The 26,458-nt window shown below is 35.5% G+C and overlaps 1 protein-coding gene across 6 annotated transcripts in view; it reads right to left on the bottom strand.

The window, feature by feature from the left end:
- The window catches only part of MCU (mitochondrial calcium uniporter), a 218,225-nt gene that overhangs the window by 31,499 nt on the left and 160,268 nt on the right, over window positions 1-26,458 (bottom strand). For all 6 annotated transcript variants that reach the window (XM_035715229.2, XM_035715233.2, XM_035715232.2 and 3 more), the window contains exon 2: window positions 9,493-9,562. In XM_035715229.2, the coding sequence (XP_035571122.1) occupies window positions 9,493-9,562 (70 nt within the window). The remainder of the gene's footprint in view (window positions 1-9,492; window positions 9,563-26,458) is intronic.

Here is a 26,458-nt window from a genome sequence, read left to right as displayed (position 1 = left end):
ACCTTTAATCCTTCCAATTCTCTCCACTACCAACATCTTCTTAGTCCAGGCCAACAACACCTCTCTTCTATCAGCTACACTGTAATTGGACTCCTTACTTTATTTCAGCCTTGCTCCTGTTCAAAACATTATCTACACTTAAACAGAATAATCTTTTCTTTTTTCAAAGGAAACCACTATCTTGAAGTTGGTATTTGGTGTTTAGCATTCCCATCCATTATATACATACAAGTAGGCAGGCAGACAGACACGCACAGACAGACACAGACACAGCTCAATATACCATATATAGTAATATGGAAGCCAGCCTTTAAGATGGCTCTCTATGATCCTTGCCTCTAGGTATTCATATCCTTGTGTGGTCCCATCCCACATCAAATCAGGGCTGGTCTGTCAAAATCAGTAGAATACAGCAGAAGTGATGGTGTGTAACTTCCCAGGCTATGCATAAAAGACTGTAGCTTCTGTCTTGCTCTCTTGGATCACTTGCTCTGAGGAAACCCAGTAGCCACAAGGACAATTCTGCAGCCCTATGGAGAAGCCAACATTGAGAAGAAGTGGAGTCTCCTATCAAGAGCCAGTACCAACTTCTCAGCCATATTGTGAGTCACCTTAGAATTGAATCCTCTAGCCCCAGTCAAACCTTTAGATGATTGTAGCAACCCCATGAGATCCTGAATTGCCCAGCTAAACTGCTCCTGAATTCCAAATGCATAAAAACAAGAAATAATGGATTGTTATTGTTTCAAGCCACTAAGTATTGCCATAATTTGCTATATGGTATTAATAACTAAATTTTGCATGGTTTTTACATGTACTTAGATATTACATAAATGGTTGCACTGTATTCAACCTTCTACAACTTGCCTTCTATGCTCAATAATGCTTTGAGATTTATCCAAATTGAATCACATTTCTGGATCATTCATTTAAAGTCCTATGTAGAATTTCATTGTATGAATATACCACAATTTATTCAGCCGTTGGAAAACCAGATTTTTTATTCTTATTCTAAATAAGAAGAAAGCTAAGAGAGTTACCAGCACTCCTTGTTTTTAGTTTCCAATATAAATTTGGCCAAATTTTCTTTTCCTTTTTGAGCTCTTTGTTTCACACTTTACTCCTTATGCCATCTGGAATTTACTTCTATGAGGTAAGAAGTCAAATTTAACAGCAGCATTTATTGAATAGTCTGCCTTTTCTCCTGATTTACAATATTAATTCTATCATACGTCAAATTTCCATATATGCAATGTTCCTGTAATCTGACCCTACGATCTTTCCTGAACCAGTATTTCACTGTTTTGATTATTATGGTTTTAAGAATACACCCTAGTATGTGGAATATGTGGTTAGGGCAAACCTTCTCCCCTTTTGTACTCCAAATTTATCTCAGGTATTTGTATAGTTTTATTCGTTCGTATGAGTTTTTGAGTAAGTTCAGCAGTTACTGTTGGGGTTTAGATTAGCATTGCACTGGAGTTTATAAATTCATGTGAGGGGAGCTGACATTTTTACAATATTGTCTTCACATTCATTAATGTGTTATAACTCTAATTTATTTTTATCTTCTTTTATGTCCTTCAATAAAGGACATAAAATATTATTCTTCTTAATATATGTTTTATAGATAATATTTTTCCATAGCAATAAGAAATCCCAATTATATAATTGTAACTTTAGTAGATTGATTAATCCAGTTGTCTCTTTCTAACCAGTAATATAAATTAATTTTTAAAAAAGAATTTATTTATTTGAGGGGTCAGGAAAGAGAAGAGGGAGGAGCAGAGGGAGAGGGACAAGCAGACTCCCTGTTAAGCACAAAGTCTGATGCTTGACCTCAGGACTCTGGGATCATGACCTGGGTGGAAACCATTAGTCAGATGCTTACTGAATGAGCTACCCAGGCACCCCTATAATTAATTTTAATCACATCAACTACATATTTCACTTTATACCTCAAGTGAATCAGTATTTGTACAACCGAATCTCTATAAGCTATGTAAAAGCTATTTTTGTGAAGTTATTATGAAGCTTAAATGATGAAAGTTGGAAAAACACAAAGTTGTAAATCATCTTTGAATATATGGTATCATCAGTCTGATGTTAAATAGCTGTATAACTTATGTACCTTTTGTTAATTCTGGTTCTTTTAAAATGAGTTAATGAAAATATTTCTCATACATGTCAAAACCATTTATGCTAAAAGGTCATATCCTCCTTTCTTTTTGTTCATGCACTCATTCTACTGAGAATTAAAAATTTTTGTTTGTTTTTGTAAAAATGAAGTCCTGTCCCAATATAGTACTGTAACATTTTTTTCCTTTCAAAAGTAATGCTCTTGGGATGCCTGGGTGGCTCGGTGGTTGAGCATCTGCCTTTGGCATGTCATGATCCCAGGGTCCTGGGATCATGTCCTGCATTAGACTCCTCACAAGGAGCCTGCTTCCCCCTCTGCCTGTGTCTCTGCCTCTCTGTCTCTTATGAATAAATAAATAAGATCTTTAAAAATAAAATAAAATAAAAGTTAATGCTCTTGATTGGGTGCTGTGAAAGTAACTTTATCAAACGTTGACCTTTGACCCACTTTAATTTTTGGGTAGTGAGAAGCAGCATACAGTCCTAAAGTGGGGACAGTGGAATGCAGTTGAAATAGTATGGTTTTGGAATCTCAGATTTGATAGTACTCAAGTTCTACCACAGAGGACACCTTGAATCCATGGGCACACTACTGAAAATAACTGTACATTAGTTTTCTCACTATAACCTCATTATAACCTCTCTTATAATACAGGGGTTCAAAAATCTCACAAGGCTGCTCCGAAGATTCGATCAGAATATGTGAAAAAAATACCTGCTTTAATAGTTTCTCCCGACTTTCCTAAAAACTAAGGTCTTAAAACCCAAAGTCTAAAATCAGAATATAGGGATCCCTGGGTGGCGCAGCGGTTTGGTGCCTGCCTTTGGCCCAGGGTGCGATCCTGGAGACCCGGGATCGAATCCCACGTCGGGCTCCCGGTGCATGGAGCCTGCTTCTCCCTCTGCCTGTGTCTCTGCCTCTCTTTCTCTCTCTCTCTCTCTGTGTGACTATCATAAATAAATAAAAATAAAAAAAAAAACTTAAAAAAAAAATAAAATCAGAATATAAATCAATCAGTCAATCAGAATACATCCATGGAAAATTTTCAATCATGCCTTTAAATCTCAAGATAAGAAATTTGACTTGTTCCACTGAGGGCAACAAGAAGAAAAACAGTGTATGCTATACAAAGCAATTCCATGTTTCTTAGTATTTTTGGATAACTGACCTCTTTGAGACACTGTAAAGATATGGATTCCTCCTTTGGCCCTATTTCCTGAAAAAATTCCAATAATTTATACATAAAAATTTTAGATATAATTTATTTTAATGCATCAGAAACTGATCTCCTTCATATTGACCACTATGTACTGAATTATGTATCCCTGCGCAATTCATATGTTGAAGCTCTAATTCCCAGTGTGACTATCTGGAGATAGGTCTTTGGGAAGTAACTAAGGTTAAATGAGGTCATAAAGGTGGGGCCCTAATCTGTTAGGACAAGTAAGAAATCTCCCCATCCCCCTACCATGTGAGAACACAGAGACAAGGTAGCTATCTGCAAGCTAACAGATTTCTTACCAGAACCAGACCATGCTGGCACCCTGGCCTCAGACTTCCAGCCTCCAGAACTGTGAAAAAATAAATTTTTATTGTTTAAGCCACCCAGCCTATGCTATTTTGTTATTATGGCAGACCAAGCAAACTACTACATTGATAATATTTTTAAAATAAATGTTGACCAAAAACTTAAGTATTTTCCTCATTTTAAATCCCAAATTAATGGTCATTTCCTGCTTCTCTAAAGAGATAAAACAAAATTGTATGACTTAAATTTTAATTTTTTATAAAAAACTATTTCACTTATAAGGCTTCTATTGTTTGGTTTGCATAAAGAAGCCACATAATGGCCTGGTTTGGGAACATAGTTAACTTGTTTATCATCTTTGATATCTAAAAGGTTGGTGCCTTTCTGTTTTCATGAAAAGAAGTTATGAAAACTCTGAGACTCTGGTAAAGATATGCGGTAATAAATATAATCACAGCTCACTTTGCCACATGATGATGGTAGGCTAGGTATGTGTATGGAACCTAAGAAATTCTAAGACTCTTAGAATTGAATTCATATCACTGTTTTGAGGCAGCATTAAAAGTGAAAAGATTACAAATCCAAAATTCAATTTTAAGGTTTCTGAGTGGAGGCAATCTTCAAGAGCCCTGAGGCTTTTCAATTCTTGTAGAGAAGCTGATAAAGCTTTCCATTCATGACTACCCCCAGAGAAACTTCCTCCAGCAATTGAGAAATTCACAAGGTTGTCTATTTCTAATTATTCCTTGGATAAAAGAACTCAGGATTGTTCTATCAAATTCATCATAATGACTGCAAGGTCCTGAATTGGCGAACAGGCTCATTCATGAAGTCCCAAATATCCCTAAATAAATCAAGCTATAAGTAAACACTTCCTTGTACTAAATTTTCTCTTCTTTTAAAAAGCAAACTCTTGTCCAAAGTTTAATCAAGCAATGGAAAATTTTCTATATTGATAAAATCTTCTTCTCATGATGATTACTTCTGTGGTGGTAGGCAAGGATTCTTTTAGGGCTGTTGGAAGAGACTTCAACTCTAGTAGGTGCCAAGGAAGAAAAACAAACCGAATGTATTATTACAATGGGTGGGGCTCCTTTCTTCTCAGAGGCAATATAAATATGCATGTTACTAAGCTTGGAAGATGCACCATCTGTGCAGAGTACCAAGATCATCCTTAGCATCAAGAAAAAATTTTTTCTGGTAGTTATTTTGGCAAAGAAATTTAACAGTCTTTCAAAGATGGTGACAGCCATTAATGTTAACAGCTTTTTAAATTTCCGTAAGAGAATCTCACATATTTGAGATTTTATTTTTGATTGTGTCAACATGCTTATTAACGGACAAACCCTAGGAAATAACTTCCTAGAAGAAATCACTGGAAAAAAAAAAAAAAAGAAATCACTGGTTTCATCAAGGTGCATTCTGAAGGGAAATGGGATAGTTTTCAATTCCTTCAAAACTTCAAAATATTGGAATAAATGACAGCAATCCTAGAATGGATGACATCATCTGAAATTTGATATAAATCTGCTACTCCAAGCTAAGTCAGTTCAAAACTGTCAGGACATAAAACTTAAAGGTCTTTCCAATTTCATGTAGCAGCTTTTCTTGGCAATGTGAAAGTGAATTTTATAGAACCTTTTCAAAAAAGGGTTTTGTGATCGAACAAATTCAATCACATTTTGATGGTTCCTAACTGAAACTTCTACTTAGAACAAAAATTCCAAACTATAAGATATATTTTAAAAATGGAAAACGAAGGGATCCCTGGGTGGCTCAGAGGTTTAGCATTTGCCTTTGGTCCAGGGCGTGATCCTGGGGTCCCAGGATTGAGTCCTGTATCGGGCTCCCTGCATGGAGCCTGCTTTTCTCTCTCTCTCTCTCTCATGAATAAATAAAATATTTTTTAAAAATTTAAAAATATATATATAAATAAAAATGGAAAACTATAAGCTGTTTCAGCTTTCCCAACTTCATTCTTAGGTTGGTGAGAACTCTGCCGCATTAAAAAAACTAAGGCTTCGTGTTCTAGCATCTTTGGTGATTAGGTGATTTCATTTCTTTTTTGTTGTCAAGTTTCTTAAAAGTTGGAATGAAAGATAGTGGTGGGGTAGTTTGTGCCCTTAACATGACAATGACAATAAACACAGAATTTCCAAATGTATATAAGAGTGGCCATTAATAAAACAAGAGGACTCAAACAATAAGCTGAGGTCATGATCCCACAGTCCTGGGATGGCGCCCCCTTGGCAGGCTCCAAGCTCAGTGGGGGACTCTGCTTCTTCTCCCTCGCTCCTCCTTCTCTCAAATAAATAAATAAATTCTTAAAAAAAAATACCCCACACTGAAATAATACTACATATCCACTAAAATATCTATAATCAAGAAGACTGATCCAATTGACAAGTGTTGGGGAGGATGCAGGGAAACTGGAACACTTGTATATTGCTGGTGGAAATGCAAAGTAGTACAGCCACTTTGGAAAACAGTCTTGTAATTTCTTCAAAAGTCAAGCATATACCATATAATCTAGCCATTCCACTATCTACTCAAGAGAAATGAAAACATATGTTCACACAGACTTATAAACAAATGTTGATACCAGCAGTATTAACAGTCCAAAATGGAAAACAATCCAAACATTTTTCATTGGTGAATAAACCAAATGTGATATGTCCATATACTAGAATATTTCTCAGCAATAAAAATAAAGAACTGCAACACCCACCACAACATGGATAAACCTCAAAAGCATTTTGATATGTAAAACAAACTATAAAACATTATGACATGTAAAAAGAGACTCGTATTATATATGAGTCGATTTACAAGACATTTCGGGAAAAGATTTAATTATTAGAGGCAGAAAGCAGATTAGTGGCTGTCTGAGGCATAAGGTGGGAGAAGGGAATGACTGCAAAACAGGAACAAGGAAACCTTTTGGGGTGAAGGAAGTAATCTTAAGCTGGACAGTTATGATGCTTTGACACGATAGGTGAATTTTATAGTATGTAAAATTTATCTCAATAAGGCTTTAAAAAAAGGTAACAGGACAAAGACCAAAAAAAAGTTGGGGCACATATTTAGTTCTCCAAACCATTCACAGACCTTAGGTTAAGAATTTATATATTATCTATATTTCGGCTGATTAAACAGATGATTATTCTTAAACAGGAATTTTGAGTGATCCTTCATTACTAACATGATTTGCCCTCAAACAATTCTTGTAAGGAAATCTTGTACCTTTTGTTAAGTACAAAATAAACACAACTGTCTACCACAATTCTCAACACAGCAGCATTACAGGGTTAATTCAGCAGCATTACGTTCTGGATAGAGAAATAAAGACAGCTAGAGAAGGCTTATTTTCCTTGTTTTTATCCTAGATCACTTTTGTTACTTTCCCAATTGCTAAGGTGAAGATGTGTCCTGGCTTATACTATTAAAAATTGTCAGGAAAACTCTGGTTGTCTGTTTTTCATCCTCAAAAGTATCCTGAGATGGATGATCAATTATACATTCAACCTGTCTGTAGCAGAATTATTCTCATCCTTAACTTTCATTAACATGAAAGGGAACCCCCTGAAGGCTCTGAACATCGTAAGTAGGTATAAACAATGCAATCATCAAGACTGTACTGTTAGTTATTTTATACTTGAGGGTCAGGGTGTCAGGGGCACAGGGAGATTAAAATGAGATGCCTCAAGCCACATTTTTTAGATTAGCAGGATTTAACACTACCACTAGCATTCTTCACAGAGTGAGTGTTTCTAGTGGACAAGCACCATTTCTGCAGGGTAAGTATGTTTTTCTCTCTTTACTATTTTCTCCATTTCACAGATGAGAAAAGAGGCTGTGAGAAGTTAATTATCTTCCTAAAGTTATAAGGTGGTTAAATGGTGAAACTGACCTGAGTACACTCAGGTCTTCTTGACTCCAAACCTATCTCTTACTTAATCTCTAAGCATAATGCCTCTCCTGAAAGGGAACACAGGCATGGGTGTGGGTATGTACATGTGTGTCTGTGCACCATGTATCCAAAGTGGTTCTCCAGTTGACAGCCATGGGACTAGGGAGTCCGTGGGCTGGTTTGGGGGAGTTTGTATCACTAAGAAATTATGCGTAAAATTTCCTATATATGTAAATAACTTTTCTTTAAAGACAGAGTCTAGAACTTTCACCAGATCTTTGAAAGTATTTCTGACATAAGAAAAATAAAGAATTTTTAAGCTGCTTTGGTAAGAAGGTTAAACACTTAAGATAATATATACCTTTTATATCAGCTATTATAGTCATGATTAGAAGATGTATCAAACAGCACAATAAGCAATTACTGAGAGGTAGTATAGATTAGGCATATATATATATATATATATATATATACACACACACACACACACACACTATGCATATAAATGTAAGGTGATATTTTAGATTTTGTACTTTTAAAAAATGGGGGTCCTCATTTGATAAAGAGTATGATCCAGCAGCCTCAACTAAAAGCAATGAATAATGGTAGAGATGTTTACTACTGGTGGCTAATTCTATTCAAGTAGCTGTGTATTAGGCAGAGTTTTCCATAGGCTATACAGACCTAAGGTAAAATTAGTTTAGAAGTAAAAATAAGAAAAATGTATAATTTGGGGATAGTAAAGACAATGAGTTGCATTAAATCAATTATGTGCTTCTATTTCTTGATAACTAATATGAGTTGGTTTTCTTGAGAAGGGCAATAGCATTGGTAGGAATTTAGAGTCATGCTTTTTTTTTTTTTTTAAAGTATGTATCTTTTCAACCCCTTATGCAACACAGGGGCAATCTACTAGCATTTATGTCCTAGAATAATCCAGATACTCCAATATAACTGTACCATTGTCACCCTATTGAAATATTTCCATACAGGGTAACAGCAACTGCATTAAGTTTAAATAGCTTTGGGTGAGAGGAGGATTCTGATAACACTGCAAGTATTTATTTTGATGAGTAACAGGGGATTCCAGGAGTTTCAAAATTCCTCTGAGGCTTCTTCACTTTTGGTGTCTATAAGTTTGCTAGATGTTCTCCTGATGTTGCTTTGCCCATAAATTAATGTTTATAAAGTTGGAATTAGAATTTATCAAACTAAACTTGATACAGAGGAAATATATGTAACATTCAAACCAAAGCAAACAATCTAAACTGTAGATGTGTAATACTGGGTAAGAAAAATGACAGTAAGAACTGTGAACGTATTTCCCACTACTGTAATAACCACCAACACCTCTATCCTATTGCCAGTTTGCAGCATCATGGACATCAAAGGACTGTATGGTTCCCAAGCATCTGTTCATTCTTTCTCACATCAAAGAAGAGTATTACAGCCCTCAGTCTAAGGGAAGAAAAAAAACGATCAGGGCAGGAGGTCTCAGATTTTGAAATGCTTCTGTCTAGGTACTAATGATACAAAGGGGCTGGAGAGTTTGATCATAATCCATAATATGAAGACTCAATGGTTAGGAAATACCAAAACAGTCCTTCTGTGATCTTTACATTACCTATGTCCCCATTTTTAAAACATAAATGGAAAGATGAGATAACAATATTCCATGTTCTATGAAAACCTGATGGGTCTATTAGTTTTTCTTTCTGATTTCTCCTCTAAATTCACTGTAGTTTTCATTTGAATTTTCTCTTCTTTAGCACCACACTCCCTCAGCTTCTCTGTCTGACTCTAAGTCCATCTCAAGCAAAGGAGTATGATTTTTAAGTTTATATGCTACAGAATGAGAAATATTTAGTTAAGGAAAAAAAATGAGACATAAAAAATGGACTTGCCAAAACTTACCATCAGAGGGCACAACAGTACTGCAATAAACAACTCCCAAATTCTGCCAGAAAGAGAGCCTCTGGTGCACCTAGAAAACACAAAAAGATATATTCAGGGTCAGGTCAGAGCAACAAATGTGTGTGTAAGTGATAAATAACTTTTTGATTATTTAAATAACATGTATTCTTTGTAGAAAACTGCTCCATATATGCTGACTAGTTTTTTGTTTTGTTTTTGATATTAACTCCATGGATTAACGTAAGGGAAACTGACTTCCATATGATTTAGAGTCTTCATACCCAATAACCTTGTAAGCCTTTCCCTTTAAGTCTATATTTGTGTCACACTGAGAAGCATTTTAAGGTCTTTTTCACACAGATCTTGTATGTCCTTTTCCCTAATGTAATGTTTCTTGTACTAACTGTACCAATCTTGTCTGATATTAAGATCATGACCCCTGTGGGGTTTTTTTGGTTTGTATATGTCTGTTGTATCTTTACCTGCCCTCTAATTTTGTTATTCTTTCAGAGTTTTTTTCAGAAATGACTCTAAATAATTTTTTTGTGATCTAATCTGGGAACCGTTTAATGGGAAAGTTCAGCCTATTTACATTTATTAATATAACATATTTAATCTTTTGGTCATCAAATATTATGTTATAAAAATTTTATGCTTTCTTTTATTATTGCTCTTTCTTCTTAAAAATAATTTACTAAATAGTTTGGGCTTGCTTTATTTTAGTTATGCATTCATTTCTTCTGATAATATGGAAAGTTTACTTTGGTTTATTGATTTCAGAGTAAAAGTCTAAGTTCTTTTAGGTGCCTTTAAGATCCAGTACTATCAGATATCTTATTATCTCTCAGTCTTCATCTCCTACCCCTTTCTCAATTATTCTGCTTAAGCCCCTCTAGACTCTTTCCTGTTTCTTGTATACGCCAGTTATGCTCTTGCTTCAAGACTTCGGCAATAGTTACTTTTGCTTAGAATATTATTTCTCCAGGTAACTATCAGGCTCCCTCACTTTCTTCAAATGTTTGCTCAAATTTCACTTTCTGAGGGAGGCCTACTCTGGCTACCCAATTTAGAATGTCAGTCCCATAAATTAAGATGGCAGAGTACTTGGGGGACCCAAAGTTGGTCTCCTCTCTCGAATACAACTACATAGTTATCAAATCATTCTGAATACCTGAAAAATCAATCAGAAATCTGAAAAAATAAATGCTACAAGTCTACAGGTAGAAAAGAAATCACAGTTTAGGAGGTAGGAGATGCAGAGACTTGAATCTGATATGATATACCTAAGGATATGATGAAGGGGTGGGAGCCTGCTTAAGGAGGCTACTGTAAAGTATTATAAGCAGCAGAGAGCAAATTCAGAACTTCTAGAAGTCTGCTACAGTGGGGGACATCCCTGGCTTAAAGGTGCCCAGGTGGCAAAGTGGAATGAAAACCCAGATGTGACAGGATGGTCTCAGGATCCCTGGGATGGCAAGAACAACAGGGGGCAGAGTGGGGCCGAGTTCCCAGGCACAGGAGCAGAGAAGTTGGCTGAAAACAGTGAGTCTAGGTACAGGCTTTCTACTCTGTATTGCCATAAACTGCAACAACTGAATGATTGTGCAACTGCTTTCCTGGACAGGATCCAGCAAAAGGCAGAAGCCTGGCAAGATCCCCTCCCCAAGAGGAAAGCGTGAATCTGCTATGGGAGTCCCTAAAATTTGGGAGTTTTGAAAGTCATATGCCGGAGATAAAAAAGCTTGGTCATACGCTGGGTGGACAGAATTCTGATGGAAACCAGGGAGGCAAGAGTGATTGATTGCTTTTTTGTGAGGGTTCACTGAAGAGGAGGGGTGTGAATTTTCACCTCTTGGGCTAGAGAGCAGGGTGCAACCATATTCACCCAGCCCATTAGTGCTGAAAGCCTTCAGGGAGCAAAACAGTGCCACCTAGTGGAGTCTGGAGCTCTTATACTGTGCCCTGGCCCCTCTGAATACTGGAGGCACTTCACCAGAGGTAGTCCACCTGACAATCAGCGCAATAGACTCATCCCTCAGAAGACCACCGCGAACAACTCACTTGTACCAAGTTTATTGATCATAGAAGTCTACAAAACTTCAGCTCTTGGGGAAAACAATATATACTATTCTTTGTATTTTTATTTTTTAGTCTTTTAATATTATATTTTCAGTTATTTTCTTATTTTTTCAATTCTTTTTAAATTTTTATATGTATTTTATATATTTTTTGCTTCCTTTCATTGTATATTAATACACATATATATGTATTTATGCTCACATTTATATATTCACATATATACGTTTTTCTTTCTTATTTGGGGATCTAGTTTCTTTTAACAAGCAGATCAAAACATACTCAGGATCCTGTTTTGTTTTCTGTTGTTGTGGTTGTTATTCTTCTTCTTCTTCTTTTTTTTTTTTTTTTCTGTTTCTTTCTGCTTTTCTTTCCTGGACAAAAATGACGAGATGGAGAAACTCACTCCAAAAGAAAAACCTAGTGGAGTATGGAGCTGGAATCTGGTGGTAGTACTCACTGCCAGGGATTTAATCAATATGGATACAAGTAATATGTCTGAACTAGAATTTAAAACAATGATTATAAAGACACTAGCTGGGCTTGAAAAAAAAGCATAGAAGACACTAGAGAATCCCTTACTCTAGAGTAAAGAAAACTAAAATCTAGTTAAGTCAAAATTAAAAATTCTATTATCAAGATGCAGTCCAAGATGGAGGCCATAAAAAAAAGGATGAACAAAACAGAAGAGTGAATCATTGATATAGAAGATAAAATGATGGAAAATAAGGATGGTAAAAAGAAGAGGGAAAGAAATCTACTAGATCATGAAGGCAGACTTAGGGAATTCAGAGATTCCATAAAGTAAAATAATATATGAATTATAAGAGTCCCAGAAGATGAGGAGCAGGAAAAGAGGCAGAAGGTTTATTTGAACAAATTATAGCTGACAACATCCCTAATTTGGAAAGGAAATGGACATTTAAGTCCAAGAGGTCCAGAGAACTCCCCTCAAAATCAACAAAAATAGGTCAACACCTAGACATATATGATAGTGAACCTTACAAATTACAAAGATAAAATCTTGAAAGCAGTTTGGGACAACAGGTTAGACACATAACCCACAAGGTTAGACACATAAAGCTAGCAGCAGACCTATACAAAGAGACCTGGCAGGCCAGAAAGGACTGGCATGATATATTTAATGTAATAAATGGGTAAAGTATACAGCCAAGAATACTTTATAGAGCAAGGCTCTCATTTAGAATACAAAGAGAGAGAAAGAGTTTCCAGGACAAACAAATACTGAAGGAATTTGTGAGCACTAAATCAGTCCTGCAAGAAATATTAAAGGTACAGAGAAAGCCCAAAAGTAACAAAGACCAGAAAGAAACAGAGACAATCTACACGAACAGCTACTTTACTGGTAATACAATGCCACTAAATACATATCCTTCAATTATTACTCTGAATGTAAGTGGACTAAATGTTCCAATCAAAAGACATAAGGTATCAGAGTGGATTAAAAAACAAGACTCACTATATGTTGCTTATTAGAGACTCATTTTAGACACAGAGACACCTCTAGATTGAAAGTGAGGGGGTAGAAAACCATTTATCATGCATGCTAATGGACATCAAAAGAATGCTGGAGTAGCCATCCCTATATCAGACAAACTAGATTTTAAACCAAAAACTGTAATAAGAGATAAGGACACTGCATCATAATAAACAGGTCTATCCAACAAGAAGATCTAACAATTGTCAATATTTATGCCCCTGACATGGGAGCAGCCAAATATGTAAACCAATTAATAACAAAAATAAAGAAACCCATTGATGATAATACAATGATAGTAGGGACTTTAATACCCTACTCACTACAATGGACAAATAATCTAAGCTGAAGATCAACAAGGAAACAGACTTTGAATGACATACTGAACCAGATGGACTTCACAGGTATATTCAGAGCATATCATCCTAATGCGGCAGAATACACATTCTTCTCAAGTGCACAAGGAACATTCTCCAGAAGAGATCACATAGTGGGTCACAAATCAGATCCCAACTGGTACAAAAAGATTATGATCATACCATCCATATTTTCAGACCACAATGCTATGAAACATAAAGTCAACACAAGAAGAAATTTGGAAGGACCACAAATACATGGAGTTTAAAGAACATCCTACAAAAGAATAAATGGATCAAACAGGAAATTAAAGAATTTTTAAAATACATGGAAGCAAATGAAAATGAAAACACAACAATTCAAAACTTTTGGAATGCAACAAAGATGGTCCTACAAGGGAAGTATATAGCAGTATAGACAGTTCTTCCTCAATAAGCAGGAAAAACACACAACCTAACCTTATACCAAAAGGAGTTGGAGAAAGAATAGCAAATAAAGCCTAAACTCAGCAGGAGAAGAGAAATAATAAAGATTAGAGAAGAAATCAATAAAATGAAAAAAACAGTTGAACACATCAATGAAACAAGAAGCTGGTTCTTTGAAAGAATAAGATTAATAAACCCCTAGCTAGACTTAAAAGAGAAAGGACTAAATTAATAAAATCATGAATGGAGAGGAGAGATCACAACCAACACTGAAGAAATACAAACAATTATAAGAATATATTATGAGCAACTGTATACAAACAAATTATACAACCTGGAAGATATGGATGCATTCCTAGAAATATATAGACTACCACAACTGAAACAGGAAGAAATAGAAAAGCTGAAGCGACATATAACCAGCAAGGAAATTGAAGCAGTCATCAAAAATCTCCCAACAAACAAGAGTCCAGAGCCAGCTGGTCTTGCAGGGGAATTCTACCAGACATTTAAAGAAGAATTAATAACTATTCTTCTGAAACTGTTTTAAAAAATAGAAATGGAAGGAAAACTATCAAACTCATTCTATGAGGCCAGCATTACCTTATCCCAAAACCAGACAAAGACCCCACCAAAAAGGAGAATTACAGACTAATATCCCTGATGAACATGGATGCCAAAATTCTCACCAAGATAGAGCCAATAGGATCCAACACTACATTAAAAGGATTATTCACCATGACCAAGTGGGATTCATTCCTGGGCTGCAGAGGTGGTCCAATATCCACAAATCAATCAATGTGATACACCACATTAATAAAAGAAAGGACAAGAACCATATAATCCTCTCAATAGATGCAGAAAAGGGGCTTGACAACATACAGTATCCTTTCTTGATAAAAACCACCACATGTACGGATAAAGGGAACATACCTCAACATCATAAGAGCCATATATGAAAGATCCACAGTGAATATCATCCTCAACAGGGAAAAGCTGAGAGCTTTTCCTCTAAGATCAGGAATATGACAGGGATGTTCACTATCACCACTGTTGTTCAATATAGTACTAGAAGTCATAGCCTCAGAAATCAGACAACAAAAAGAAATGAAAGGCATCCAAATTGGCAAAGGAGAAGTCAAACTTTCACTCTTTATGGACAACATGATACCCTATGTAGAAAACTCAAGGTTCTACCAAAAAATTGCTAGAAGTGATACAGGAATTCAGCAAAGTCCCAAGATATAAAATCAATGCACAGAAGTTAGCTGCATTTCTATACACTAACAATGAAGTAGCAGAAAGATAAATAAGGAATCAATGTCATTTGCAATTGCACCAAAAATCCTAATATACTTAGGTGCCCAAAGCAATGTACACATTCAACAGAATCCCTATCAAAATACTAATAGTATTTTTCATGGAGCTAGAACAAACAATCCTAAAATTTGTATGGAACCAGAAAAGACCCTAAATAGCCAAACTTATGTTGAAAAAGAAAATCAAAGCTGGAGGCATCAAATTCTGGATTATTCAAGCTGCATTACAAAGCTGTAATCATCAAGACCGTATAGAACTGGCACAAAAACAGACACATAGATCAATGGAACAGAATAAAGAAACCAGAAATGGGCTCTCAACTCTGTGGTCAAATGATCTTTGACAAAGCAGGAAAGAATATCCAATGGAGAAAAGAGTCTCTTCAACAAATGGTGTTGAGAAAATTGGACAGTCACATGCAAAAGAATGAAACTGGACGAATTTCTTATACCATACACACACAAACCCTCAAAATGGATGAAAGACTTAAATGTGAGATAGGAATCCATCAAAATCCTAGAGGAGAACACAGGAAGTAACCTCTGTGACATCAGTCATAGCAACACCTTGCTGGACACTCTCCAAAAGCAAGAGAAACAAAAGAAAATGAGCTATTGGAATTTCATCAGGATAAAAAGCTTTTGCACAGCAAATAAATAATCCGTAAAACTAAAAGGCAACCTATAGAATAAAAGATACTTGCAAATGACATATCAGATAAAGGGCTAGTATCCAAAATCTATAAAGAACTTATTCAACTCAAAACTCAGAAAACAAAAAATATAGTCAAGAAATGGGCAGAAGACATGAACAGACATTCCTCCAAAGAGGACATACAAATGGCCAACAGACACATGAAAAAATGCTCAACATCAGCATCAGGGAAATACAAATCAAGACCACAATGAGACATCACTTCACACCAGTCAGAATGGCTAAAATTAGCAACTCAGGAAACGACAGATGTTGGCAAGGATACAGAAAAGGGGAACCCTCATACAGTATTAGTGGAATTGCAAGCTGGTGCAGCCACTCTGCAAAACAGAATGGAGGTTCCTCAGTTAAAAACAGAACTACCCTATGACCCACCAATTGCACTACTAGGTATTTATCCAAAAGATACAAACATAGTGATTTGAAGGGGCACATGCACCTTGATGTTTATAGCAACAATGTCCACAATAGCCAAACTATGTAAAAAAGCCCAGATGTCCATTAACAGATGAATGGATGAAGATGTGGTATACTGGGGCGCCTGGGTGGTTGAGTCATTAGTGTCTGACTTTGGCTTAGGTCATGATCTAAAGGTCCTGGGATGGAGCTCCACATCAAGTGTCCCACTCAGCAGGGAGTCTGCTTTGCCCTCTGCCCCTGCCCCATTCATGCTTGGTCATGCTCTCTCTCAAATAAAAATCGTAAAGAAAAAACAAAACAAAACAAAACAAGATGTGGTATTTACTCAGCTATCAAAAAGAATGAAATCTTGTCATTTGCAATGACATAGAACTAGAGAGTATTATGCTAAGCAAAATAAGTCAGAGAAAAACACCATATGATTTCATTCATATGTGGAATTTAAGAAACAAAACAGATGAACATAAGGGAAAGGAAGGAAAAATCAAATAAGATAAAAACAGAGAGGGAGACAAACCACAAGAGACTCTTAACTAAAGGAAACCATCTGAGAGTTTCCTATAGTTAAGGGAAACCCCTGAGCTAAAAGGGAAGTAGGTGGGGGGGATGGGGTAATTGGGTGATGGGCATTAAGGAGAGCATTTGATGTTATGTGCAACTGATGAATCACTAAATTCTACTCCTGAAACTAATAATACACTGTGTTAACTAAATTGAATTTAAATTAAAAAAAAATTTAAAATGTCAACCCTAACAATTGGTACTGCTGATATATATATTTATATATTTCCCATCTCTGTTGTGAGCAGTGATGAATTTCACTATGCCTTAAAAAAAAAAAAAGATTTTATTTATTTATTTTAGAGAGAAAATGAGCATGAGTGGGGAGTGGAAGAGAGAGAATCCCAAGCAGACTCCTCACTGAACATGAAGCCTGATGTGGGGCTTGATCTAATGACCCTGAGAACATGACCTGAGCCAAAATCAAAAGTTGGATGCTTAATTAACTGAGCCACTCAGGTGCCCTGAATTATCCCTCTTTTTTTCTGCCCCACTACTATACAGTTTAGTTTATATTATTTCTTAGTGCTTACCTATTTATCATCTAATTATCTATTACCTATTTATCATCATCTATCATGTATTATCATCACTCACACCCTCTTTTACTGGATTTATTGATTTTAAACATCTTTTGTTAGTGTGTTACACAACATAAGGTTTATACCACTTTATGTCACTTTTGTCCTCACTCTTCCAACTTTTGTTAGTTATATCAATACTGCCTTGTCAAGGTTTTAAACATTCATATTTGCTCTATAAAACCCTATCTAGGGGCACCTGGGTGGCTCAGTGGTAGAGCATCTGCCTTTTGGCTCAGGTCCTGATCCTGGGATTGAGTCCCCCATCAGGCTCCCTACTGGGAGCCTATTTCTCCCTCTGTCTATGTCTCTGCCTCTCTCTAAATAAATAAATAAATAAATAAATAAATAAATAAATAAATAAATAAAAAATCTAAAACAAAAACAAAAAAAACCAAAATCTTAATGTAATCTACATATTTATTCTAGTCTTAATTTTATGGATCCAATGGACTTGATGCTCACTTACCACTGTGTTAACTATAGTTTCTCCTTTCACATGTTGTTGTCTGAACTCCATCCTATAGAAGTAGGACTCATCAGAATAAAATTTCTCTGGAATTTGGCATGTTAGAAAATCCTTGCCTTTATACTGAAAGATTACTTGGATTGGCATACAATTCCTAAATAAATATTTGAGGAAAATATTAGGTAAAGTGCTAGTATTGAATGTTGTGTTGGAGAAGACTGAGGTCAGCTACTTCTTTTGGAGAACTGAGCTCTCATAGCTTTTGGGGCTCTGGAGCCATACATAACGTCTCTCAGAATCTTCTCACACACACCTATTTGACCTTCACTGGACCTGGAAGCATTTCTTCGTATATCAAGCTTTAGGATCTCTCTGGCTGTGCTGAAGATGGAGCTTATTTTCTTATTCACTTTCTTATTTTAAGGTTATTTCAAGAGAAGGGGAAAAGTGCTGCCTTTATCAGGCCATTACTTATTTAAATAGTAACTCTCTAATGTGAACATTTCAAAACATACAAAGAAGTAAAGAGCACAGTGTGATGAAGTAAAGAGCACCGGGTGATCTTCCAGGTACCATCACCTACTCCTATATTTACAAACATTTTATCAAATTTGTTTCATCTATATCCACTTAGTTTTTTACCTGTAGAATAACTTAAAGGAAATTCCAACCAGCATATTGCATTACCTGAAATTATTTCTACACACATCTACTAGACCATTTTAAAATAGGATTTAAAATCTGTGATTTTACAAGGTATCTTTAAAAGTAAAAAATGTTTTTGTGGGCCAAAGAATTGCTTAAACAAACAGTTGTTTATGAGTATTATTTGTTAGGATGCCATAGAACATAGGTTGGCAGGCAAAACAACTGCTTTTGTAAATAAAGTTGTATGGAACACAACCAAACCCATTTATTTACTTCCTGTCTAGAGTAAGTCATCAGTCATTTACTTTCTCACTATAATGGCTGAGTAACTGAGTAACTGTAGCAGTGTTGAGTAGTTACAACAGAGACTATATGGCCCAGAAAGTGTAAAATATTTACCCTTTGGGCCTTAAAGAAAATGTTTGTTGACCCTTGCTGTAGAATGCTACCTCTGTAGTTTGAGATAAATCACTTTCCCAAAGTCCTTCCCAGTCACTTCTATAATGATACTGGTAATTATAAAATATTACTTATTAAATGTTCACTAACACACATATAGGTCCTTTCCTTTCTTTAAACCTTCTAATACCATAGAGTCTAATAGACCAGTAGAAACAGAAATGATTTTGCTCTTGTCATTTTTTTTTTTTGAAACGGAGCAACAATAACAACAAACCAACAAAACCCAAACAAGACAAAATGAAGGAGAGAAATGTACATGCTGGAGAGCAAAGAAGCACTGTTACTCTAAACTGTCTTCCATGACTCCCCCAGATTCAATATATTTCACTGTTAGTTTATATTCCCTTTTTTTTTTTTAAAGATTTTATTTATTTGAGAGAAAGAGCGAGTGAGCAAGACAGCATGAGCAGGGGGAGCAGGAGAGGGCAAAGCAGGCTCCCCACTGAGCAGGAAGCTGGCTCTGGAGCTCAGTCCCAGGACCTTGGATCCTGACTTAAGCCAAAGGCAGATGCTTAACTAACTGAGCTACCCAGGCAACCCTTAATTGTATATTCTTAACAAAACACAAGAAGATAGAAAGCTTTTAATAAATTCTTATCTGATGCTTGAAGTTAAAAAATCTCAGGTTAAAAAAAAGGAAAACATGGGACACCTGGGTGGCTCAGTGGTTGGTCACCTGCCTTCAGCTCAGATTGTGATCCTGGGATCCAGGATTGAGTCCCTCATTGGGCTTCCTACAAGGAGCCTGCTTCTCCCTCTGCCTATGCCTCTGCCTCTTTCTCTCAGTCCATGTCTCTAATGAAGAAAAAATAAATAAAATCTTAAAAAAAAAAGGGGGGGAAACATTCAGGCAAATGGCATGTATTTATTCACACATTTAAATTTCATAGGCAAACATGAAGATTAAGGTTAAGAAAGCAAATATTCAAATGTGCAGAAATCATAAGAGTAAAATCTCTAGTAATATCAATGCCAAATGAACAAGGTGATTTGGTGTCTGATTCCTTGAAAAAACAAGTTTATACTTTTGGTACAAAAGAGTCCACGGGCACCTGGGTGCCTCAGGTGGTTGAGCATCAGACTCTTGATTTCAGCTCAGGTCATGATCTCAGGGTCCTGGGATCAAGCCCAGCACTGGGCTCCATGCTCAGTGTGGTGCCTGCTTGAGAATTTCTCTCCCTCTCCTCTGCCCCTCCCCTTACTCATGCTCTTCCTCTCTCTCTAAAATAGATGTATAAATCTTTTTAAAAATAGCCCATATATTTTTCTTGTTCCTTTTTAAAAAGTAATCTCTATACCCAACATGGGGTTCAAACTCACAACCCCAAGATCAAGAGTTGCATGCTCCACCAACTGAGTCAGCCAGGTGCCCTGATTGTCCACATCCTTGATAAATAATTTGAGAATTTCTGGGAAAAACAAGGGCTTATAGTTAAAGTATAAAATCTGCTCTGGTATTACAACCATTTCTTAAATCTTAACTCCAGACAAAGAAAAATGCTAGCATTATCAAGTTCGAGTCAGTCTACAAAACATCGTTACTTAATTTTCCCAAGTCATAAAATTCAAGCTAATAAAAAATCAAACTTAAGTATTATAAAAAGACATTTCATGCCCTCAGAGCAACTTATTAAACGTAAGTCAAAGCTTACTTTAAAATTCTTTACTACTATCATAAATTATGCAACTTCCCTTACACTCACCTTTCATTGTTCAGAAGAGCAAACTCAGCAACATATTTCTGTCAGCAACTTGGGAAGAATGTCAAGTCTAAATAACCTGTCAATACCCTCAGAATATTCATTGCCATTTAGACACTAGACCATCTAAGTTAAAAAAGAAGAAAGGGAAGGAGGAGAAAGGAATATAGAAAAGAAAGAAAAAGGCAGTTCCCTATTTGCGCAATTCCATCTATTTAAAAAAATCTTAGATTAACACTGTAAAACTATTTCATTTGATCTCAAGCAAATGTTAAAAAGAAAACCAGAGGCCCAGAATGACATCACTTAAGTTGAGTCCCCAAACCAGGGCTTTATTATAAACCCAACTGCAGTTTCAACCTCCCCCAGAAATGTAGACTTAATTGGTCATCAAGAAATTTCTAATGGGTGCCACCAAGTCTGCCACCAGGGCCCTCTCCATCCCCAAAGTAAGACGAGATAGTCTGTTATAAGACACTCTGCTCTTCCCTCTAAGGGAACAATCTTTTCATTTTGCTAATAACTTTCCTGCTCAGCCTCCTTCTTATAAAAACCTTCCATTTTGTACAACTCCTTGGGGTTCCCCCCATACTTGCTATATGGGATGCGACCCAATTCCTGACTTGTTTAATAAAGACAATTAGATCTTCAAACCCACTCAGCTGAATTGTGATTTTTAACACAAGACAAACTTATAATAGCTTCTACAATCTGGCATCAGTTTTATCCATATCCTCTATATAATACAATTGCTGAAGCATCCCTTCTTTGATAAGTTTTCCTACTTCAACTCTAACAATATACTGAAATAAGCACCAAGACTGTAACTCCTCAAGATATGATATATGGGAAAACACCAAAAGACTTGGGCCCAGTTCCAATTCACTATCTTCAATTTCTACCCTTAAGTCTTGGTATTTTCATTTGTTAAATTAACAACAGCAATGAAAACAAAATTGGTGATTTCACAAGGCTGATTTCATTTAAGGATAAGTGATAATATGAATGTGACAACATTTGAATGACTAATGTCTTACTAAAATGTAAGATATTTGGAAATATAAACTCAAAATAATCTTAAATCTCCTTAAAAGACTGACTGAAAAGAATTTAGTTAGTATAATGTATTTTGACTACCTGTAAACTACCTCTAAACAAGGACATATTATACAACCTAAACACCTTATTATGTTAAAGGTAGAAATCTAAGGTAAGATTTTAGAAGAGAATCTCTTCAGGTAAACCATAAAAAATATTTAAAGGGTTAGACTAAATATAGGGTCTATTTTAATCTTCTTTCAATAACTCACCAAGGACACAAAGTTTCTTATGCAGTGAAAGTGGCATTAATATTTTGTGAGTTAAATTATATTACAGTTTAATATTAGAAAATTATTTTCTCCTTGAAAATAATTAAGTTACCACATTTTATTATAACATAGGCAACATTTCCTCCACTAGAATATATTGTTACTTTATAATGGAAGTCATGATTCAATTGATATACCTTTGATTTCCTAGAGAATTTCATATCTATAAAACAAGGCAATATGAAGCTTTTTTTTTTTTTTTTTTTTGAAGGACTTTTTGTCACATGTAGTCAACATCAATTTTTGAATTAGGGAATTAAATCTAGCTCCTAAATTATCAAGAAGTTTATTTAAACATTAATACTTGTTCACTGATGTGGGGCATAAAGGATATATATCAATTAAATTTCCTTACAACTTACAGCCTGTTGACAAGTACTTGCAATGGGCAGAGTGACCTTCCTCTAGGAACTCAACTGCCTTGATGTTAATACTTTGCCAAGGGCAAAAGGCAACCTTAGCTTAACATTAGCCCAGGATCCTAGAAGTTTCCTTTAACATATAAAAATACCTTTGGAATTTCCTTTATCTCCACACCTCCCCCCTCACCTAAGCATACAAGGCAAGACCTTAGCCATAATATTCAGCACCACTGCTGATCTAGCAATAGATTAAAATAATCAGAGCACTCAAACCTTAACTGAAACTAGTTGTACATATTATTCAACATAATATAAACTGATGAAAAGTCATTTTTATTTTTTAAATTTTTTAAAAAGATTTTATTTATTTATTCATGAAAGACACAGAGAGAGAGAGAGAGAGAGAGGCAGAGACACAGGCAGAGGGAGAAACAGGCTCCATGCAGGGAGCCCGATGTGGGACTTGATCCTGGGACTCCAGGATCATGCCCTGGGCCAAAGGCAGGCGCTAAACCGCTGAGCCACCCAGAAATCCCCTGAAAGGTCCTTTTTAATCCTAATAAACATAAATATTCATCCACTTAACTGTATCAAGAAATGCTCATTAAAGCCAATTCTCTTATATTAGGTCTTAAAATTAATAACTAGATTTTAAGACTTAAAAGATTAGTGATATTTCTGGCATGAATTAACTTCATTGATAAACAATGTTTCTATTTTAGATTTTGGTATTACTGCAAAATTACAACATATGGTTTATATTATGCAAGAAACAGAGCCCAATATCTGCTATAATTCCATTGTATAGCCTAGATCCCTAGTATTTGAGGTAATCCTACACCTGTATTTGGTATGTGTTTATACCCTAATGGTTGCTACATTTTCCTTAATGGATGCACTTTTACTCCCTTGGGTCTCATGACAAAAATGTTAATGATACCACAGTGAGGAATTCTGTTTTTTCTTAAGTGACAACCTTCCTTTCCCACAGTGAACTGGAAAGCTCTTTTCTACCTTGTTCCTTTCTATTTATTAAGAACCTACATTCACAGGCAAAAATAAAATGTTGGGATGCCTGGGTGGCTCAGCAGTTGGGCATCTACCTTGGGCTCAGGGCGTGATCCTGGAGTCCCACATCTGGTTCCCTGCATGGAGCCTGCTTCAGTCTCTGTCTCTGTCTCTCATGAATAAATAAAGTCTTTAAGAAAAAAAAAAAAAAGAAAAAAAGAAAATGTTGGCCTCTTTATACTACCTTATTTGGGTTTTTTTTTTTATTTGGGTTTTTAAACAACTATTATTTCTATCCAACATTTGAATTATAAGACTTTTCAAACATGCAGCAAAATTGAAAAGATTTTACTGAGTTAAATTATATTACGGTTTAACAATTAGCTCATAATTTTACACCCTTTATAACCACCTTCACCTAGATTCAATATTATCAGGTTATCTATCCATTCCTTCAAATTTTACAAAAATTTTTAATTCTTATAGTTTTTCATTTTTAAATGCATTACCTTTTCCAACTCCATTTCCTTTACAACTCTCCTGCACTGTTCTCAGATTTTTGTCATTACCTGTCTTCACTTGTAATATTGTATTCTAAATGTCTATTTAGATGCCTGCTTCCCCTTCAGAGTAACAATCACCCTGAAGACTGCTTTCATTTCTTTAGATTTTGGAGCCCACCCCACCCCTAGACCCTAGGAGAAAATAGAAGCTTACTAAGCTTTGTGTTGTCTTTGTCTTTTTCTTCATATCTCAATATCTTTGGCAAGTTTTACAATTTTGCTTTGTGTCCAGGTTTTCCTCTCTTGGAAATTATTAACTTTTCTTTTACTGCTAAACTACCCTGAGAAATAAGGAAGTAATTATGATTTCTATAAGCATTTTGGTAGATATTCAGAGTGTAAATTTCTTCATCTATATATTAAACATCTACTTTATTTTAGCTACTGTCATTGCATAAATATATTCCATACTGTATTGGGATGGCCATTAAACTGCTAATCATTGTTTTTATTTTTTAAAGATTTTTAAAATTTATATGACAGAGAGAGTGAGAGAGTAAGTGAGCATACATTAGTGGGGTGACCAGTAGAGAGAGAAGGAGAGGCAGACTCCCTGCTGAGCAGGGAGCCTGACATGGGGCTCAGTCCCAGGACCCTGGGGGTCATGACCTGATCTGAAGGCAGACACTTAACTGACTGAGCCACTCAGGTGCCCCTAATCATTGTTTTTAAACAAAAAAACCCAAATGCAAAATCCTCAAAGGACTCATTGTTCCACCAAACCTAGCCAGCATTTGTACCTTTCAATAATTATTTGTACATTTCAAAGCAGCGTAAAGATTTAGACATGAGGTAATGAAATCAGAATATAAACCACACTGGAACATGAACTTTCAATAAGTGTTAAAGGTATAAATGTAAGTTTTTGAAAGATGTTTTTATTGAGAGTAAAACTGAAACTTCACTGGTTGCTCTTTTTGATTGACAGTTCAATTTGGCTATGGTTCCTTTTATCACCTGAATTTGTATTTCCCTCTAGTACCACTGAAGTCTGGAAGCTCAGTATTTGTTGATATAACAATATTGGGGAAGTAAGTAGTTGCATCTATAAATTAATGTAATGGGATAAAACTCCCACTCTGAAATGGTATAAAAGGAAAATAACAAGTTTTAAACTTTTTTTTTTTTTGCTTGATGATGAGTAAACAGGATTTGTTATATTATTCTCTATATAACTGAAATATTTTGTAGTTTTCTCTACTTTGCTAGTGCCTGGGGGCTATGAGACTTCTGTGCTTGTTCTAGATAACTTCTCAAAAATACTGTCCACAGATCTGCAGCATCAGCAACAGATAAACATGTTAGAAATGCACATCTCAGGCCCCCCCTCAAACTTATCACATTCTGCATTTTAACACAACCACTAGGAAACTCATATGCATATTAAAGTTTGAGAAGCACCACTATAGTTCACCCAGGTGAGCTTCAAGGGGGTTTACATTAGATGGTTAGATGTAGTACTCTCAGACATTTTACCTTTCTCCTTTATCCAGACCCCAGCATAAGAATTTAGAGTTTGTGGGGACACAACATGACATAATAGAAAAAATGTGACACTGCGAGTTTGAAAAATGGGGCTGTAGTCCCATCTCTGTATGTGACAAAGAACCTTAGTTCTTCTCATCTGTAAAATGAATGGGTTATACAACATTCACTGTAAGGTCCTTCAATTCTAAAAGTCTTCAAATTTATGAAAATAAATAACAGATATTTAGGGAACTGGTTCAACTGCATGTGATATCCAAGGAACTGGGCCTACTTTTAATGCTATAGGTATCTTGTTCATCAATTCCTTTATGTTTATTTAGGTTTGAAAATTAACCTCTATCTTTTGTTTTCACACTTGGTTTCTGGAAGATACATAGTGCGGCTGCTATTAATAATTTCCCTCACTGCTTCCTTTGTTCTTAAATGCAGATAAAACACAGGTAATAGGATTCAGGAAAAAGTAAAATCAGATTCTATGTTTTGTGTAAGAGCATGAGAATGTTAATGTTCTTGGAAAAATATGAATCATTTAGAGGTAAGGGATTATAATTCCTGACACTGTCAAATGGATCAGGAAATAATAAAATTCATCTGTGTGCGTGTGTGTGTGTGTGTGTGTACATGCATGAGACAGAGAAGAGAAATAAAGCAAATGTAGCAAAATATTAATAACGATGAATCTAGGTTCACCTAGATATAGGTATAGGACTATACATTGTACTTTCTGTAATTTTTTGTAGGTTTGAAATAATTTCTAAATAAAAGTCGAGAGAAAAAAATTAACATAATTATCTACTAACCTCAAAATGCCTATTTTACTCTTTCTTTCTTAAAGTAAAATATAGATTTATTTATTTTTCTGTAACCTTTAACATGCAAGAGGAAACCTTAAAAGGAAAAAAATCATTATCTAGAAGATTATAAAGAAGCGTTAAGTGCAACTT

Source organism: Canis lupus, chromosome 4 (assembly GCF_003254725.2).
Source record: "Canis lupus dingo isolate Sandy chromosome 4, ASM325472v2, whole genome shotgun sequence".
NCBI lineage: Eukaryota > Metazoa > Chordata > Mammalia > Carnivora > Canidae > Canis > Canis lupus.
This window is presented reverse-complemented; position numbering and strand designations above follow the sequence as displayed.